Source organism: Tamandua tetradactyla, chromosome 23 (genome assembly GCF_023851605.1).
Source record: "Tamandua tetradactyla isolate mTamTet1 chromosome 23, mTamTet1.pri, whole genome shotgun sequence".
Classification (NCBI taxonomy): domain Eukaryota; kingdom Metazoa; phylum Chordata; class Mammalia; order Pilosa; family Myrmecophagidae; genus Tamandua; species Tamandua tetradactyla.
The window spans coordinates 17542142-17561573 of NC_135349.1; the positions used below are offsets into that span (position 1 = coordinate 17542142).

General features: G+C 38.4%; 1 protein-coding gene across 4 annotated transcripts in view; it reads right to left on the reverse strand.

Annotated features, from left to right (window-relative positions):
• Positions 1-12071: 12071 nt before the first annotated feature.
• The window catches only part of RABGEF1 (RAB guanine nucleotide exchange factor 1), a 92310-nt gene continuing 84949 nt past the window's right edge, over positions 12072-19432 (reverse strand). For all 4 annotated transcript variants that reach the window (XM_077141026.1, XM_077141024.1, XM_077141025.1 and 1 more), the window contains 2 exons: positions 17226-17482; positions 12072-14646 (listed from right to left, as the gene is read on the reverse strand). In XM_077141026.1, the coding sequence (XP_076997141.1) occupies positions 14248-14646; positions 17226-17482 (656 nt within the window). In that variant the 3' untranslated portion in view covers positions 12072-14247. The remainder of the gene's footprint in view (positions 14647-17225; positions 17483-19432) is intronic.

The window sequence follows — 19432 nt, forward strand, 5'->3', positions numbered from 1 at the left end:
CGGGATCATTTTGCATTGCCAGCAGCAAAGTATGTGAGATCCAGTGTCTTTGCATCACCGTCAGCACTTCATATTGTTCTGCATTTTTAAATTTCGGTCATTCTGATAGGTAGGGATGTTGCCAGACAGAAGCCATGGATTCTTTTGCCCGACGCACTCAGTAACCGAATCCTGAAACACTGGGGTTCAAAGAGAGAAAGAGTTTATTACTAGGCACCTAGTAGGAGAGCAGATGGCCTAGAGGCCCAAAATCTCTCCCCCGAACTGCAGTAATTCTGACAGTTTTATTAGAGAAAAGATGGGATAATGAGCACCATGGCCCCAGATGATATAATTAGAGGTGATCTCATTACTGAGCTTGTGCAGATTGATTACATGCTTAGTCACAGAACATGTGAAAGAAAATGGTGTGATTAGGTATAGGTGACCTGTAGGTTAAACCTGAGCTACTGTGCATGTCAGGTGGACCCTCTTTGGTTAGATCCAATCTCGGTCATCAAGATAATTTAAGATTTGGGGTGGGTTAGTCCTGGGCTAACCTAAGACCCTTCATTAATAAACATTAGGGCCTGTCTTTAGTGATTACAAGACTCGAAAGTTGAAAAACTGGATAACTGGGTACAAATGAAGGTTAGTCACAAGGTTTTTATAATCACAGGGGCAGAAGATAAGGCCTAAACAATCATCAGAGATCAAGGCAGCTGGAGTACAATTTAGAGATTGCAGGAATTTCCCTCTTCTGCTCCAATATACCAGAAAGCAAAAAGGAATATCTATATAATGATTCAGTAATCAATCTTCCCTTAAATCCTGATTTCCCGGTTATAAGGAGTGGTAACTCATCAGTGGGCTTATTGTGCATCTCCTTCATGGCTAATGATGTTGAGAATTTTTTCATGTGCTTTGTTTGCCTTCCATAAATCCTCTTTGGTGGAGTTTTATTCATGTCTTTTGCCCATTTTCTAATTGATTTTTTTAAACTAAGTTCAGAGTATTCTTTATGTATCCTGTGTACTAGTCCTTTGTTGGATATGTGATTTGCAAATTTTTTCTGCCATCTCTGACTTGGTTATTTAGAGTCTCTCACAGAGCAAAAGTTTTATTTTGATTGAGCCCAATTTATCAGTTTTTTTCTTGTATGAATGATGCTTCTGGTGTAATGTCCAAGAACTCTTGACTGAGCTCTCAGTCTTTAATATTTTTTTCTGTTTTCTTCTAAAAGTGTTATAGAAATTGTAAAGTTAGGGAGGTCAATTTTTTTGCCTATGGATGTCCAATTGCTACAGCAATTTGTTGAAAGTCTGTCCTTCCACTGGATTGCTTTTGCAATTGTGGAAAATCAGTTGGGATTTTGGGGGCTCCTGAATAGCTCTGACCCCTGTATCCATCCCAGGAAGAACCTGCCCCCCACAAGGGAGCAGATGCTCACTGCAGAGAACCTGTGCCAGGAGCAGTGCCAGGTGATGCAGGTGGAATAGTGAGCACAGGAACCACCCGGCCCGGGCCCACGGCCGATCAGCACCTCCTGCTGGTGACCACCGACTGCGAGATGTGCTTCAAGTAGTGCAAGTCCACGACCACGGGCTCCTAGGCCCTTTGCAGCCCTCAGCGCTGCTTGGCCTTTCCTCTGGGGCCCCAGCTGACTTGGCTGAGCGTTCAGACGGACAGACGGCAAGACCGGGTCTCTCCTTGCCCGGTATCCACCATGTGCGGCCGAGCCTCAGGCCAGTTCAGGCCTGCATTGCTTTGGGGTGTTTGGGGCTTATTTTAAACATTGTAATATGAGTAATTTTCTTGCGATTCAAGACACTTTTTTGGACTCAATACGATAGTTTTGAAAATTGGCGTTAACCAAAATAGTTGTAACTTCCTAATTGTATTGAGAGTTCTCACCTGTTAGCTTTTTAAAAAAGTGTTTTCTTATTAAAGCAAATTCCACTCGTCCGTGACCAAGAGCTTGTTCTTGCCAGTGGGACGCCACACCCCCTCCCCCAAGTGCAAGGTACCAGGCGGGGACGTCCAATTCCAATGAATGAGTCCCCACCCAGGGAGTTTCTATTTGTCTTTTGAATAGTTGTGAATATTTAAAACCAGTCTTTGGGTACCTATCTCCATTGTAAAACAATCTGAATAATGTTTCGCTTTTCTAAAAAAGAAAAAAAATCAGTTGGAAAAAAAGTCAAATTGGTTGTACTTGTGTGGGTCTTTCTGGGTTTTCTGTTCTGCTCCATGGATCTTCCTCTGCTAAAACCACTGTCTTGATTACTGTAACGGTATATATAGTAAATCTTATAGTTTTACGGTAGACTGATTCCTCTCACTTTATTCTTTTTAAAAAATTGCTTTTAGCTGTTCTATCCTTTGTCTTTCTATATAAATTTTAGAATAAGTTAATCTAGATCTGTAAATATTCTTGCTGGAATTCTTATTAGAATTGCATTAAACCTACAGATCAGTTTGGGGAGAATTGACTTCTTTACCACGTGGTGCATTTGTCAATGATATTATATTTGTTTTTCATCTGTTCACTCCTAGTTTGCAGAAATGCATATTTTTTCCACCTATATAACTGTATTTTTCTTTTTTTGCATCATGGGCAAGCACTGGGAAACTAACGCATATAACTGTATTTTGTATTTTGACTTAAATAAGAGGAGAAATGTTTAGCAACCCTCATTGCAAAATGCCTATTTACTTTTCATTTATATTTGCATTCTTTGGTATGATTTTTTTTTTTTCAAATACTTACTCCTATTTAAAGCGTAGCAAAATCACCAGGTGGGCCCCTAAAGGAAACAAAAGCTGCTGAAATCATGCACAGAGCATCCTTCCTAAAGCAAGTTAGCTTTACAAAATACTTTAATGGATAAAAAAAAAGACAAAAAGCTTGAAGTGAACACCATGGTTCATTCTGGAAGATTTGTCTGAAAATTTTTAGAAGGTGAAAATGAGATTCAAAGCTCCTGTGATGATTGAAAAAAAAAAGCTTTATTGAAATATAATTCACATACCATAAAATTCACCCTCTTGAAGTATACAGTTCAGTGTTTTGTCTATATTCATAAGTTGTGCAACCATCATCACTATCTATTCCAGAATATTTTCATCACCCCAAAAAGGAAACCTCTTATTAATTAGCAGTCACTTCCCATCTCCCTCCCCCCACTCCACCCGAGCCTCAGGCAACCATTCATTTACTTTCTCTCTGGATTTAACTATTCTGGACATCCCGTATGAGAACTTCATTCCTTGTTAATATTCCATTTTTATGGCTATACCACATCTTGTTTATCCATTCATCACTTGATAGACATTTGGATTGTTTCCATATGATTTAAGGTATTGATAAATTAAGCTTTTTATTCTGAGATAATTGTAGATTTACATGCAGGAGTAAGAAATAATACATAGAGATCCCATGTTCCCTTTACCCAGTTCCCCCTAAGAGTAACATTTTGCATAACTATAGTATACTATCACACCAAGAAGTTTACATTGTTACGATACACTGATCTTATACAGTCTTCACCAGCTTTACATGCAGTCATTTGTTGTGTTTAGCTCTATGCAATTTTATCATTCTCATAAGGTTCCATTTTGCTGCCCTTTTATAACCACAGCCAGCTCCCTCCCCCACCCTTCTTTACCACTGTAAACCACCAGTCTGTTCTCCTTCTCTTTAATTTTGTCATTTCAAGAATATTACACAAATGGAATCATACAGTATATAACCTTTAGGGATTGGATTTTCTTCACCAAACATAAATCCCTTGAGATCCTTCCATACTGTTCATTTCTTTTTTCTTTCCTTTTTTGGGGGTGGGTGGGGTGGGGTGGGTGCATGGTCCTGGAATCGAACTGAACCCGGGTCTTCCACATGGAAGGCAAGCATTCTACCACTGAACCACCCATGCACCCGTTCATTTCTTTTTATTCCATTGTATGAATGTACCAGTTTGTTTAATCAGTTACCCACTGAGGACATTGGGTTGCTTCCTGTTTTTCACCATTATGAATAAATGTTTTGTGAATAATTGTGTATATATTTTTATATGAACATAAGTTTTCATTTCCCTGGTATAAATGCCCAAGAATGCAACTGCTGAGTCATATGGTAGTTGCATGTTTAGTGTTATGAGAAACACCTCCAATTTTTTTCCAGAGTGGCTGTACCATATTACATTCTCACCCAGACCATATGAGTGATTCACTTTCTCCACATCCTTGACAGCATTTATCTAGAGATATTTTCAGTTGTCAATATTGGGGGAAGGAGATGTTACAAGCATTTAGGTGGTAGAGGCCAGGGACGCTGCTAAGTATCCTATAGTCCACAGGGCATCCCCCCACAACAAATGGTTATCTGGTCTAATATTAATAATTAATAATGCTGAGGTTCAGAAATCCCACTCTACGTACTTAGAATTTATAACATACATTCCCACTCTATCAACTTAGATTTATAACATCAAAGTTATAATTTCGCTTCATTCCACCATAATTAAAAACTGGAGGTTATCTATTTACCCATATTCATACCCTTTACCTTGTTCTTTCTTCTTTCTGAACGTCCAAGTCTCCTTCTCTAATTGCTTCCTTGCTCTTAGAAGAACTTCCATTAGCCCTTCTTCTAGAATAGGTCTGCTAGCGACACATTACATGTTTCCTTCAGCTGACAATGTCTTTATTTTACTTTTTTTTTTAAAGCCCATGTTCCAGTTTGCTAGCTGCATTATGGCTTTTCTAGGGTACATAAATCCTTTCAAACTGGCACAGTCACTTTTCCTGATAATTCTTTTAATCAGACCTTGAAAAAAATGTTATTCCACTTCCTTCTGACCTTCATGGTTTCTGAAGAGAAACCCACTGACATTCAAATAAATAATTGTTCCCTTATAGGAAATGTGTTGTTTTTGCCTAGCCGCTTTCAAAATTTTTTGTCTTTCATTTTGTTAAGTTTAATTATGACATATCTTCACATTCCTTTGGGTTTATCTTGTTTGGGATTTGCTCAGCCTCTTGAGTCAATAGATGTACACCTTTGGCCAAATTTGGGAAATTTTCAGCCACCATTTTTTAAAAATATATTTTTAGCCATTTGCTTTTTCTCCCTCATCTTGGAAGTCCATTGACATGAATGTTAGCTCTTATGTAATTGTCTCACTGGTCCCTGAGGCTCCACTCATTTTTCTTTTATTCAGTCTATTTTCTGTTGTTCAGATTTTGATTTATTATATCAGTTACTATATTTTTGAGTTCTAAAACCTCCATTTGGTTCTTCTTTACACCTTTGATTGCTTTTCTGAGACTATCTTTTCATTTGTTTCAAATATATTCATCTTTGCTCAAGAAGGGCACTTTTATGATGGCTTTAAAATCCTTGTTAGGTCACTCCAACACGTCTCATGTTAGTGTTGGCATCTGTTGTCTTTTCTCAATCAAGTTGATATTTTTCCTGGTTCTGGTGTAACAAGTGATTTTTCAATTTTATCCTAGCCATTTTTAGGTGTTATGAGACTCTTGATTTTTTTTTATTGTGAAAAATAACATATATATAAAACAGCAATAAATTTTAAATCACACTGCAATAATTGGTTGTAGAACAGATTAAAGAGTTTTGTATGGGTTACAGTTCCACAGTTTTAGGTTTTTCCTTCTAGCTGCTCCAAGACACAGAAGACTAAAAGAAATATCAATATGATTCAGCAGTCATACTCATTTATTAAATCCTGTCTTCTCTGTTATAACTCCACCTTCTTTGATTTTTCTCCCAAACTTTAGGGGTATTTGGGCTATGCCCATTCTAACTTTTTCATGTTGGAAAGGGCTGTCAATAATATGGGATAGGGGGATGGAACGAATTGATGTTCTGGAGAGGCTGGCCTCTCTGGTTTCAGGTCTTATCTGGCCTAGGAACCTATCTGGAGGTTGTAGGTTTCTGGAAAAGTAGTCATAGTGCATGGAACCTTGCAGAATCTCAGATAAACCCTTAGGTTTGAGTCGCCGCTTGACTCTATTTGAACTCTCTCAGCCACTGATACCTTATTTGTTATAATTCTTCTCCCCCCTTTAGTCCAGAAGGCATTGTTGATCCCACAGTGCCAGGGCCAGGCTCATCCCTGGAAGTCATAACCCAGCCACCAGGGAGACTTTCACCTCTGGATGTCATGTCCCACAGAGTGGGGAGGGTAATGATTTCACTTGCAGAGTTGGGCTTAGAGAAAGGCCACATCTGAGCAACAAAAGAGGTCATCTGGAAGTAACTCTTAGGCATAACTATAGGTAGGCTAAGCTTCTCTACTACATAAATAAGGGCAAGATCATGGGCTTAGCCTATTGACTTGGGAGTCCCTAATATCTGAGACAGTACCAGGGGTTTCCCCAGTGGTAAAGTTTAATAGGTGTGCCGGTTTAATAGAAAAACTATGTTTCAATCTTTATCCAACCTTGTGGAAGCAGTCATTTCCTTTAATCCTAATCCAATACTTTAGGGCAAAAATTTATTAGATTATCTCCACAGAGATGTGACACACCCAATTATGGGTGTGACCCTTTGATTAGATGGAGATGTGACTCCACCCATCCCAGGTGGGTCATGATTAGCTTACTAGAATCCTTTAAAAGAGGAAACATTTAGAAAAGAATCAGAAACAGAGTCAACAGAAACTACAGCAGAGTTGACATGGATGCTGACATTTGGAGGACAGAGACATGGATGTTTGAAAATGCTTGGAGCCCAGAAGTCATTGCCCTGAGACTTTAAGCAAGCCAGAACCTGGAGAGAGCCAAGAGAAGCCAACAGATGAAAGCTAACCCTGAAGAAGCAAAGTGGTGAACATCCACAAGCACAGAGGCTGAAAGCAACAGAGCCCAGGAGCAAGGGACCAGCAGATGCCAGCCACATGACTACCCAGCTGACAGAGGTGTTCCAGAACCATCGACCTTCTTTGAATTAAGGTATCTTTATCTAGATGCTTTAGTTTGGACATCTATAGACTTAGAACTGTAAATCTGTAACTTATTAAATTCCCTTTATAAATGCTGTTCCATTTCTGAGATACTGCATTCCAGCAGCTTTTAAACTAGGAGATTCTTGATCTTATTTAAATATTCTTAACAGAACTATGTTGATATCACAATGGTGGAATAAGGGAGGTGCTACCCGATTATCACCAGGTGCAGGTATGAGCCTAGTTTCCCTACTTAGCCTCCAATACCACTGCAGAGGGGATGGGGAGGAGAACCTCATTACTGCAGGGTTAGGGGTGGAAGTTCAGACACCCTACTCAGTCTCTAATGACACAGGGAGACCGAAGGGCCCCTCATTCCACTGGGCTCCCCATTAAGCTTCTTAACACCATAGGGAAGGGGAGAAATCCCTCATTACCACCAGGCTGATGTGGACCTTTGTTGATGGAGTGGTAATGTTTTCTCCCCATGGTATTTGACTGGAGTATGGTGAGTTTGTCAAAAGCTTTCTGATTTGCTAGGCTGCCCCTTACCTTTGGCTAGAGAGCTGGCTTTCCTCTAGGCTTTTCCTCTAGTCTTCTTCCATGCCCAGTCTTGGAGACAGAAAAGGCAAAATGAAAACCCAAGGAATTCACAATGTTATTCTCAAATCCTAAGGTCCCTTGCTAGTCCAACTTCTTCTCTCCACCTTTAGGTTTCCTTATGTTTGGTTTATACATTATGTCTAGGGCTTTCAGCCGTACTCAGTGGGAAGAATAAGGAAAATGAGCCTACTCTATTTTGTTTGGAACTAGAAGTATCAACACTTTTAAAAATATTATTTTTTGATTTAAAAAGTTAACAGATAACTCAAAGGAATGTTATGAAGATAATTCCTTCGGCATAATGGTCTTTCTTTCCTCCCTCCTTGAAATGACAGGGAACACACACATACAAACACATGAGATTAGATTCACAACAGTGCTAGAAAAAAAAATAGCACTCTCAGTCAACCACGGAAATTCAAGACAGGATTGCCAAAATGTAACATTCAAGAGAAAGTCTGAATGATAGAATGGGTATGTCTTTTTTATTCTCCATCTAAAATTTATTACTATCTAATAAGTTCTTGTTTCTTTTTCTCTACTAGGATATTCGTTCAATAGGAGCAGATAGAATAGGGAAGAAAATTTTGAGGGGGAAAAAAAGGACTTACTTTTTCACATATCATAATACAGTATGGTGCTATAGTTTTTAAAACAGTATGGTACTGCTGCATCTTGTTCTGCATAGAAAAGTATATTAGAGTAACAGAACAGAGACCAAAAGAAAACTGTTACCCTCATCTACTCATCTACAGGAACATAAATTGTTGACAGTTTGCCATTAGATGACAATTTGACTGTATGTCAAATTCAAAATACACATTTGGCTCTGGCACTTTCACTTCTATATAACTATTGCAGTGAAGTATTTGCCCATATTGATAGTGACAATGTTTGTAATAGTGATAAAGTAGAGTGGAGGAAAAAGAACAAATGCCTACCTATAGAAGAATGCTTCACTGTGTGATAAAACAACTTACCTATAGAACAGTATGTGGCAAAAAAAAATGACATCCACAAGAATCAACTTGGAAACCTCTCCAAGACACCAATGAGGGGGGAAAAAACCTGCAACTTGCAGATCAGAACAAGTATGACATATTTTTGTGATTTTAAAAATCTATATTTTTATATGTATATATATTTATATATCCTTGGGAAAAGTTCCAGAAAGATGCAAAGTTAATAGTGTCTACCTTCTAGGGAGAGTAGAGGAGTTGAGGGGTGCAGGAAGTGAAGAATGGAGCATTTCATTTGTTAGTTTATATACTTCATTCAAATAAAACCCGTATTTACTGAATGCATACTCTGGGCCAGGAGGTGTTATGGACACTTGGAAATAGAACAGTTAATAAAAGAGACAAAGATTCCTCCTGTTCTTGTGAAGCTGATTAGATTCTTTATTTGGAGGAAATAACAACAACAAAAAAATGACATGATAAGTAATAGAAGGTGATAATTATTATGGAAGAAGAAAGTGGTACAGAATAAAGAAGGACATCAGCTTTGGGGATTACAATTTTAAATGGAGTGGCTGGGGCAGGCGTCATTGAGAACGCAGTATTTGAGCTAAGATTTCAAGGAGGTGAAAGGGTAAATAGGTAGATATCTGGGGGAAAAAATTCCAGGCAGAGGGAATAGCTAATGTTACGCCCTAAGGTGGGAGTGTACCTGGAATTTGAGGTTAAGCAAGGAAGCCAGTGTGGTGAGGCAAAGAGTACTACGAGATGAAGCGAGAGAGAGAATACAAGGGCCAAATGCCACAGACTCTAGAGTCTTCAGGTCATTTTATTTTCAGAGTGAAATGGGGAGCCATGGTAGGGTTTTAAGAAAATAAATGATGCAGTTCAACTTTCCTTTTTTTTTTTTTTGCTTTCATAAAGGGGATTTATTCAGTTACAAGCTTACAGGTTTTCAGAGGAAAGGCAGGTAGCTTTCATTTGAGTTCCTCTGTTACATGGGGAGGCACATGGCCATGTCTGCAAGGGTTTCTCTTCCAGCTGCTGGGTTTAAATGGCTTTTCCCAGGGTGGTTCCTTTTCTGAAGTTCCTTTCCTTTGAAAAGATTACTTTGACTCCTGTGTTGAACTAAACAGCAGCGGAGAAGAGAAGGAAAAAGCAGAAGAGTGGGAGGCTACTGCAGCGGTCCAGGTGTGCGAGGTGGTGGTGGCAACGGAGTGGGAGCACTGGGGTGGTGAAAAGTCATCAGAATATGGATATATTCTGAAGGCAGCACCAGCAGGATTTCCAGGCGAATTGAATGGTACTAGAGATATAAAGGAGCTGGGATGACTCCAAGGTTTTGGCCTGAGAGAAGGCTGCAGGAAGAGTGGGTTTGGGGAGGGGTGGAGGTGGTTAAGGTGGGGAGATCTGGAGTTCAGTATTGGTCATGTTAAATTTTAGACATACATAAGACATCCAAGTGCACCTATTGAGAAGGCAGTAGAAATAAGATTTAGAGAGGCATGAGCTAGAAATATAGATTTAGAAGTAATCAAGATACATATTATGCTTAAAGTGCTAAGCCTGGGTGAGTGCTGGAATTTTCCTTCCAGTGTCTTATAAAGAAAATTTCCAGAAATTTTGAAAAGTTGAAAGAATAGTTGAAGCACCACGTTCATACCAAGCATCTAGAGTCAACAACTGTCAATATTTTGGTATAACTACTGTGTGTGTGCTCTACAAATCATTTGAAGCTAAACTGCAGATATCATAGTGCTTCCAATACTTCAGCATATGTCCTAAAAATAAAGGTATATCCTTAAAAAACCACAAGATTGTTATTATATCTAAGAATACTGACAGTGAACAACAATGTCCCAGTATCATCTAATATCCAATTCCTAATCATATATACCAAATTTGGATTGAGAGGGGCGAGAAGTTGACCTTCCCAAGATGCAGGTCCCTGTCAGCTGCCACCCGATGTGCCATGCTGCTGCCAGCCCAGGGTGGGGGCCAGCTGCCATGGGCATGTGCACCTGACTCCAACCATTCCTGAGCCAAAGTGACCATAAGACAGGAGCAGAGAGGCCAAAAAATTGTCCTGGGGAGGTAGTGCTAAGTAGGATTGTGTGTGAGCTGAGGCTCCAAGCCCTCAGTGGTACATGCTCCATCGTCCCATCAGACTTCACTTATAAAACACAAATTCCAAGGTAAAGTTATTGAGAACACCAATAGGGCGTAGGGTCCTACGTGACCACACAGACCTGTGTTTCTTCCTTTCTCCTGTGTTCTTCAATTTTGTAACTTTTTTCATAGTAGTACTCAAAGCTCTTATTTCTAGGTAATCTGTATTTGCTTCTATTTCAATAAATTTTCTTATTATATTTAATGGGACCTAGTTACTAATGGGGTATAGGAAAGTCATTTTGCAGAGTCATTTTTTTTAGTGAAACTAAGTTGTATTAATTGACCCATTGCAACAAGGGAGCGCATACACCTTGAGAAACTGTAGGGCCTATCAGTCTGAGGGTATTAGAAAGGATTTATAGGAATTGGGTTTGAGCTAGATGCTTTTAAGGAAGGTTCAAGAAAGTAAAGCTTTCCTCTGAATACAGGTATTTTTAATGGCTCTTGTGTCATTTTATATTTTACCATTTTAGTGAAATTTAGTAATAATTTAATATTGTCTACAAATCATCTACAAATAATTACCACTGCCAGGCACTGTTCTAAGTTACCTTCACAACAACCCCCTGAAGCAGGCACTAGTATTACATTTCTCTCTCAGCCCTGGGGTCTGAAACATGAGATTTGCCCAAGGGTGAAAAACTATGAGGAAAATAGCAGAGTCAGATTTATCTCTGTATGGATTAGATTAACTTCTTTTCTCTCCACCTCAACTTCTCTTTGAAGACAGTAACTAGGGCAGAACTTCTAGAACAATGCTAACGGTGGTGACAGCTATCCTTGTCTTGTTCTTCATTTTAATGGAGTATTTCCAGTACTTCATTATTAAGCCTGAAAATGACAGCTGTGGCTTATAAAGAAACCTTTGTAATATGAGATTATTAAGAATGCATATTCTTGATGCAAATGTTCTAAGAAATGATGATGATGAATATGCAACTAGGTGATGATATTGTGAGTTATTGATTATTTTTATCAAGAATGAAATGATCATATAGTAAGAATGTTTGTTTGTATATTGTTATGTTGGATTAAAAAAAGGGGGGGGGGCATTTTGGAGGATCCTCAGAATAGTTGCTTCAGAGCCAACACGAGATGTTTGGAGATGCAGAAAGAAAATGCCCCAGGGAAGTTATTTGAAACCAGAAGCCAAAGGACCAGCTGACTCCAGCCATGTGCGTTCCCAGCTAACAGAGGTGTTCTGGACTCAACCACCTTTTTTGAGTGAAGGTATCTTTCCCTGGATGCCTTAGTTGGGACATTTTTACAGCCATAGAACTGTAAACTTGTAATAAATTTCCTTTTAAAAAGCAAAAATCAAAAAATTAAAAAAATGCACATTCTCCTAAGATAAAGAGCAAAAATCAATCTATTTGGAAATGAAGGATGAAGGATGAATCATGAAACTTTATTGATAAGGACTTCTGTTCCAAAGGTTTGTTCCAATCACATGTATGATGCATAAAATATCAACAATTTTTTGTTGGGAAAATTGAAAACTTTGGCCATAGTATTGATGCTGACTTAAGAGAAACATATGCTTCTACATAAGGCAAGAGTCTGTATGTGAACAATTTAACCAATATGAGAAATACACACACACACAAAAAATCAATTCAACAACTTACTTTAAAGATGTGCAAGGAACCAAAAGAAGTCAGCTTTTGTGGGACGCTGATATTTAAGAAATACAATGTACAACTAAAAGAACTATATATTTCCAGGAGAATTAAGACTATGTATACCCAGTTTAGCACCTAGAAAGTACATAGAAAGCAAAGAAAAAAGAAAAGGGAGGCTTCCTACTAAAATCCTTTGGCCCCAGGGTATTCTAAGAGCAGATTCTCATTAGTATTTGATAGTAACTCATGACCTTCAACACGAGCTTGGCAATCAGCTGACCTGGTTAATGGCTTCATGTCTTCAGTGCTTTATGACACTTGAGTGTCAAGCTTGATAGACTGCACAAATAAATTTAGGTAAAGGATAAAAAGTTTTATATTCACTCTAGTTTTATTCCAAAAGTACTGCACTATAAGTTTATGGTACACTATTAGGAAGGTACTGAGAAAATACTGAACCGTCTGAGAGGTGATATTGTTCAAAAATGGTACCTTGGGGAATTAATCACAATTTCACAGGTCTGCTGATAATATGTAGAGGTCACTGATTGGAAGAAGAATCGTAAGTGACATATAAAAGATTCCATGAGGATAGAAAAAGTTTCACACTGCAGATGGCTACAGGGCTTCACTGAATTAGATATCAGCTAACATTATATTGTGCATTTAATGCAATATTCTTTGGTTATTTCAAATTAACCACTAGGAGGAAAACTCCCTTCTGTGCTTATTATATAAATCAGTTGTTCTCAACTGGGGGTGATTTTGCACCCCAGGGGACATCTGGCACTGTCTGGAGACAATTTTTCATAACTAGGAGTAGGAGCCAATGCTACAGGCATCTAGTATGTAGAGGACAGGGATGCAGCTAAACATATGATAGTCAGGACAACCCTCACAACAAAGAATTATCAGGTCCCAAATGCCAATGGTACCAATGTGGAGAAATCCTGAAATAGGTTTACATGACACGTGACTGGGTTGTCCACAGAGTCAAAAGGACACTATGGGGAGTGAAAGGTACCTCCAGTACTTTACAGCTCAGAGGGCCCTCAACAACTCTTACCATCAGAGTCCCATTCACTCCTCTGTCTTCCAGTTCAGACCCAGGACCAGCCTTGCTCTATCAAAGAGCTCATTAGATATTTGCTGAATGAATGGAGGGGAGGGGAAGAGATGCAAGAAGTATGCAAAGTGTTCAATGACCACAATGAATAGTAAAAATTACTCTGAATTTCAATGGTGTCATAGTCTCACACAGGACCCCAAAATTAGGGCTAACACATTATTAAAAATGGAGCCAACATTTTAAGAGGAGTACGTCTAAAAACTTCTAGATTCATTTTAGTGGGGCAAAAAAAAATAAAATAAAATTGTGTTAAAGGCAAACATTCAATATAATTCATTTTAAACCAGCAAAATAAACACATGAAATGCCATATGCAACAAACACCATTCCTTTTTTACATATTTACAATTTTACATATTTACTTATTAATATATTTTCTATCTTTACAATTATAAAATAATTTCAAACTGTGGAACAGTGGTACCATTGAATTAGCTTAAACATATGCTTTGTAGCATTCGTTTTATCCTTTAAGAGGCAATTATCTACCTAAAACCAAATCATAGTGCATGCCATGGAGGAAGCACATAGGAAAATCATGGAGAAAAAGCAGATTTAGATAAAATTTTCACACAAACCTTAAATCAATCTATTTCAGTAACTCAAATAAATAGTGTTTTATTATTTACTAACCTTCCCCTGCTAGAAAAACAAAATAAAACAAACAATCCTCTTTCCCCCAAATTTGTACCTTTAAAAAATGTTCTAGCACTTATAAGCAATTGACTTATATCCTAGATCCCAATCAGTGGACTGCAATAAGGGCTAGCTCCAACTTAGGTTCAAACAAATACTATCAGTGTAAAATTTTATCATCCTGCATAAACTTGAGGTTGCAATGGTGGAGGAAGCTTATCATTTTCAACATTTTCAGAGTCAATAGCTGCTAAAGATTGATTTGGGGGCTTAATTTCAAGTGGATATTTCTCAACAATGTCTTGAACCTCTTTTGCAATTCCATCTGTCCAATCTATTAGGTCTTTTTCAAGTTTCTTGGCTTCATTCATGATCCTTTCCTGTCGTTCATTCAATTGAGACAGGAGGTCCAAGTTCTTATACATTTGCTTAACACCTAAGCAAGCATCTGGAGACCAATTCTCAGATTCCTGCTTCCTGGGAGAGGTCTGGCCAGACATGTAGCGGTCAAAATCCTCCTGACTTAAATTCAAAGACTGAGCATCTAATTTTTCAATGAAAGCCACAGCACAGCACTACAAAAAGAAGAGAATGTTATTTATTACAGTGGTTACAGGAAAGCTAGAAATACTCAAATATTTTCTTTTAATATAGTGGTTAAAAGAAAAAGCTTTGAAATCAGATGGCCTGAGTTAATGTCATCTCTGTCACTAATCAGCAATAGAAGTTTGACCCTGGGAAAGTTACTTAAGCTCTCTGAAGTTGCCACATTTGTAAAATGGGGGAAATACCACCCGGATTTATGGTGAGGCTAAAACAATATAATACGGGTAATATGTTATGCTCATAGCAATGACTAAATGCAGTGGTTGTTAGTATAGAACTGCTAGGACAAATGCCCAATTAAACAGACATCTGATAGTTTTACTTTCAGACACTGACTAAATTTCTACAATGAGCACATAACATTGTCATTCTTCTAAAAAAGGGTACTTTCACAATTAAATATTCAAAATGAACAGAGGAAACCAAGCAGCTGTCAGGATTTCTTCTGAGAAACTCTTTCACAGGATTGTTCATTATTACTTTCAAAAAAGCAAATAATCTCTTTAAGGAATATTTAACAAATCAATTATAAATGATCCATCTGATGAAAGCAACTCAAGATCATGCCCACCTCCACCACACAGGGCTCACAGAGGGTATGAGGAATTGTTGAAGCCCCTCTAATTACCTGGAGAGACCGTTCTAAAGTTCCTGGTTCAAGTGAATGGATATATGGCACTGCATGGGAACAGGGAATGTAGAAAAAGAAAAACCATTTGATGGGGAAACAGTTTCAGTTCTGAACAAATTGAATTTGAGGTGCTTGAATGTCTGAGGCTGGAGCTCAGCATGACACCGGGATAGGTGAAACAGACCTGTTCTGTGGCTGGGGGCAGAACTCTCTGACCAGAGGAGACAGCGCAGGGAGAGAGATGCATAGAGGACAGAATTCTAGGGAACAAAATTCAGGAGGGTGGTGCAGGACACAAAGCCTACAAAGGGAAAAGGAAGAATGAGTGGGATTATGGAAGCCCAGTCAAAAGTTCAAGAACAAAGGCATACTCAAGAATGTTAGAGATGTAAAGTACATGAAGAGTGAAAAGTTGGCATAGAATATGGCAACTGGTAGACTGTTTTACTTTTACTTTTTACTTTTGCTACAGAAGTTTCGTTGGAGTGGTGGGAGTGGTAGTCAGACTATGAGTCAGGAAGGAAGAGGATGGAGAGAGAAAGTACAAACGGAGTTAAGGCTGTAGGTCGAGGAGCTAGGAAGCTGTTAAGTGTGGGTGAACCAGCAGCCTCTGCTGCCCACAACTATGGCTGATCCCCAACCCCTCCTGGTCCTACTTCAGTTCTTCTTCTGTAGGTCATGCCTCCACCTCCACCCTTCTCAGGGATTTCCAGATCTTCTGACATTCTCCAGATAAAGAATTGTATACAAAAGTCTCCTCTCTAACAGTCAAAGATACATGTTCCATTTATGCTACAAAATATGAGTACTTCTAATTTCATCCCATTCAGGTCATTTTAAACTCCTTTGAGAAATATAGTTTAAACAACCATGCGCCTGGAAGGGATGAAAAACTACAAATAATGAAGCAAGAATCACACTGAAAAAGAGTACTCCAAAATCCCTCCACCTGCAACCATACTCCTAATATGCTGGCACAATGATAGCAAGCAGCTGAACATAATAATGGGTAGGGTCAGGTCCAAGTTTTGAAGAACCTGAAGCTTATACAATTTGGGGAACCCAGTTTAAGGAAAAAAAAAAAAAAGAGAGAGAGAGAGAGAGAGAAATACACAATTAGTTACAAAAGTGAATACACACTTAGAATGTAAAAATAAATTACAACAAATTTCTGGGGCTTGGGAGATTGAAACACCAATCTTGAAATCTTTTTAGGCAATTTACTAGAAATACTACCACATTGCAACCTGGCTTCTCTTCCACAAATACCACCTTCTACAACTCCTAACACAAAAAATAAAGCAAATAAGGTATCCTTAGGCTGGAATTCATTAGCGTCACAGTAAATCCAGTCTAAAGTAAATAAAGAGAAGTTTAGCAGTCACTAAAAGGAAGTTATTTGGCCTTATAACTCGAATATACATAATTTAATACCATCTTGCATAGATTCGATTACTACTGTAACAAAAACAATAGCTGAAAATCATTTCACATTCTCTGAAGTCACCCTTTCTTAAAATAGCTTAGTACTCATTTGCGGTAACTTGTAAAAATAATACAAAAAATAAATATTAACTCTTTAAGAAATGAATCAAAGTCCAAGATTTGACTCATTCATGGTTGAAAAAGCCCAACTCAGAGAATGGCTCCTATACCCAGGACCCAGGAAGTGACACTCAACTGTGGCAGAGAATCATCAGTGTGGCTGTCATCCATTTCCCATAAAAGTAACACAATTTCTGGTCAGGTATTGTGGTAGTGGTGTGTTTTCACGGCCTGGTCACATGTACTCTGTGATACGAAGCTAGTATCCTCCCTCAGCCATGCTAACTCTTCTCAGGTCTCTGAATGATCTGTAACACCACTAAAATAAATACCTTTGTTGTTATTCTCCATAACAAGAAATCAAATACTTACCAGATTGGTGAAATAGTAACCATCCTCCCCAGTCATCAGTCGGCTTGGGTTACAGAAGCGGGTGATGTACTGGATATTAGACTGAAGGCGTGGGGGGTTACCCTTCAATACAATGTAGATGAGAGTGGGTAAGAAGTCATCTGCTGAAGCTGGCTCATTCTTGGTGATCTTGATGGCATTGAAGATGTGTTTGCTACACTTGGTGATGCAAGCCAATTTATCTCGAGGCACACGCTTCGAATCCATTTCAATAATATCTATAAAGTGAAAAGACACTGCTTTAGATGGGAAATTAATTGCAAAAATGAAACATAATTGTTTTTCTCTGTTATGTTACTGAGGTACCCTTACAACTTCTTCCCCACCAGTTAACGCAGTGAAAAACAGACCAAAATAGTAAACACTAGCTCATACTTACAAGGCATAAAACCATGAACCAGGTACTACACAGTGTGCTCTACAAGTATATTTCTTTTATCCTCAGAAAACCTTATGCAATGGATACTACTGTTATTCATTCTACAGATGAAGGAATTGAGCTTCAGAGAAATTAAATGACTTGTCCAAGATCATACAAATGGCAAGTGTCAAAGCTGGGATTTGATGCTAAGTCTGTCTGATTCTAAGGTCCATGCTTTTGATCACAACGTTAAACGCCTCTGAGCTTCATGGAGAAGAAGTTGCTTTAAGAAATCCTTTTCTCTGTTCCTTTCATACATTTTAAAACTGTCTAGAATCAATTGCATACTGCTCTTTAGAAATGTGACTACTATACAAAGTATCTTTGTACTGAGGTATAAGAATACATTTCCTGACACCCAACACCCTTACTGCCACACTGACTAAGCTCAAGGGCATGTAAACCTCCACTCACAATGAACATCTACAAAACTTTGCGACAGAGTCTGTCACTAATATGGGGTAGGGAGATGGAACTATCTCATGTTTTGGAGAGGCTGGGCCCTCTTGGATTCAGGACTTATCTGGTCCAGATTGCTACCTATTATAACCTGCCAACTCCTAACCAGGACCATACCAGCCAATCCTAAAGGACACCTAGGGCAATATATAAGTTTCCACAACGATTACATACAACCTCCAGATGGGTCCCTGGACCAGACAGACCAATCCAACATGAAAAAGCTAGAATGACCATAGCCCAAACATCTGTAAAGAGAGGGATAGAAAGATCAAAGGTGATGGTAGAGTTATATAGAGAAGATAAGATTTATCAAATGAATATGATTGCTGAATCACTAAATTGGTATCTCTTTAACCTCTAGCATCTTAGAGCAGCTAGAAGTAAAAATTTAAAATTGTGGAATTGTAACCCCATGTCAAACTCTGAAATATGTTCTACAACTAATTGTGGTGCTGTGCTTTGAGATTTTATTGCTTTTTTGTATATATTTTATTTTTCACACAAAAAAGATTATTTCGTGGTGATAAAAAGATATTTTAGCCATCTAGCCTCCTATATTCTGGGGCAGCTGGAAGGAAAAATGTGAAAGGATCGTATGGGAGCCCATGATAAACTCTGGGATTTGTCCTGTAACTACTTGTTGAAGAGTGCTTTGAAAACTATCGCTTTTCTTTTTTATATATATAATACACAATATAAAAGTTTTTTAAAAATTCCATTTAGCAGAATTAACAATCAAGAAAAAAAAACTTTATGACACTTCTAACATGCTGGCTAGCAAAGGGAACATATTTCTTTACATCAATGTTTAATTCTCTCAGAAATTATTTCACTGCCCTTGACTACCACTAAGTCCAACTGCTGGGCTCTTAGAAATGCACAGTCTTGGTCAAAAAGACTAGGAGATCCAGAAAACATAAAGACAAACAACCCAATTACAAAATGGGCAAAAGACATGAACAGACACTTCTCAGGAGATGAAATACAAATGGCTAAAAGGCACATGAAAAGATGCTCAACTTCTCTGGCTATTAGGGAAATGCAAATCAAAACCACAATGAGATATCATCTCACAACCAACAGAATGGCCATTATCAATAAAACAAAACAAAAGTGCTGGAGAGGATGTGGAGAAAGAGACACACTTATCCACTGTTGGTGGGAATGTCAAATGGTACAACCGCTGTGGAAGGCAATTTGGCAGTTCCTCAGGAAGCTAAGTATACGACTGCCATATGATCCGGCAATATCACTGCTAGGTGTCTACTCAGAGGACATGAGGGCA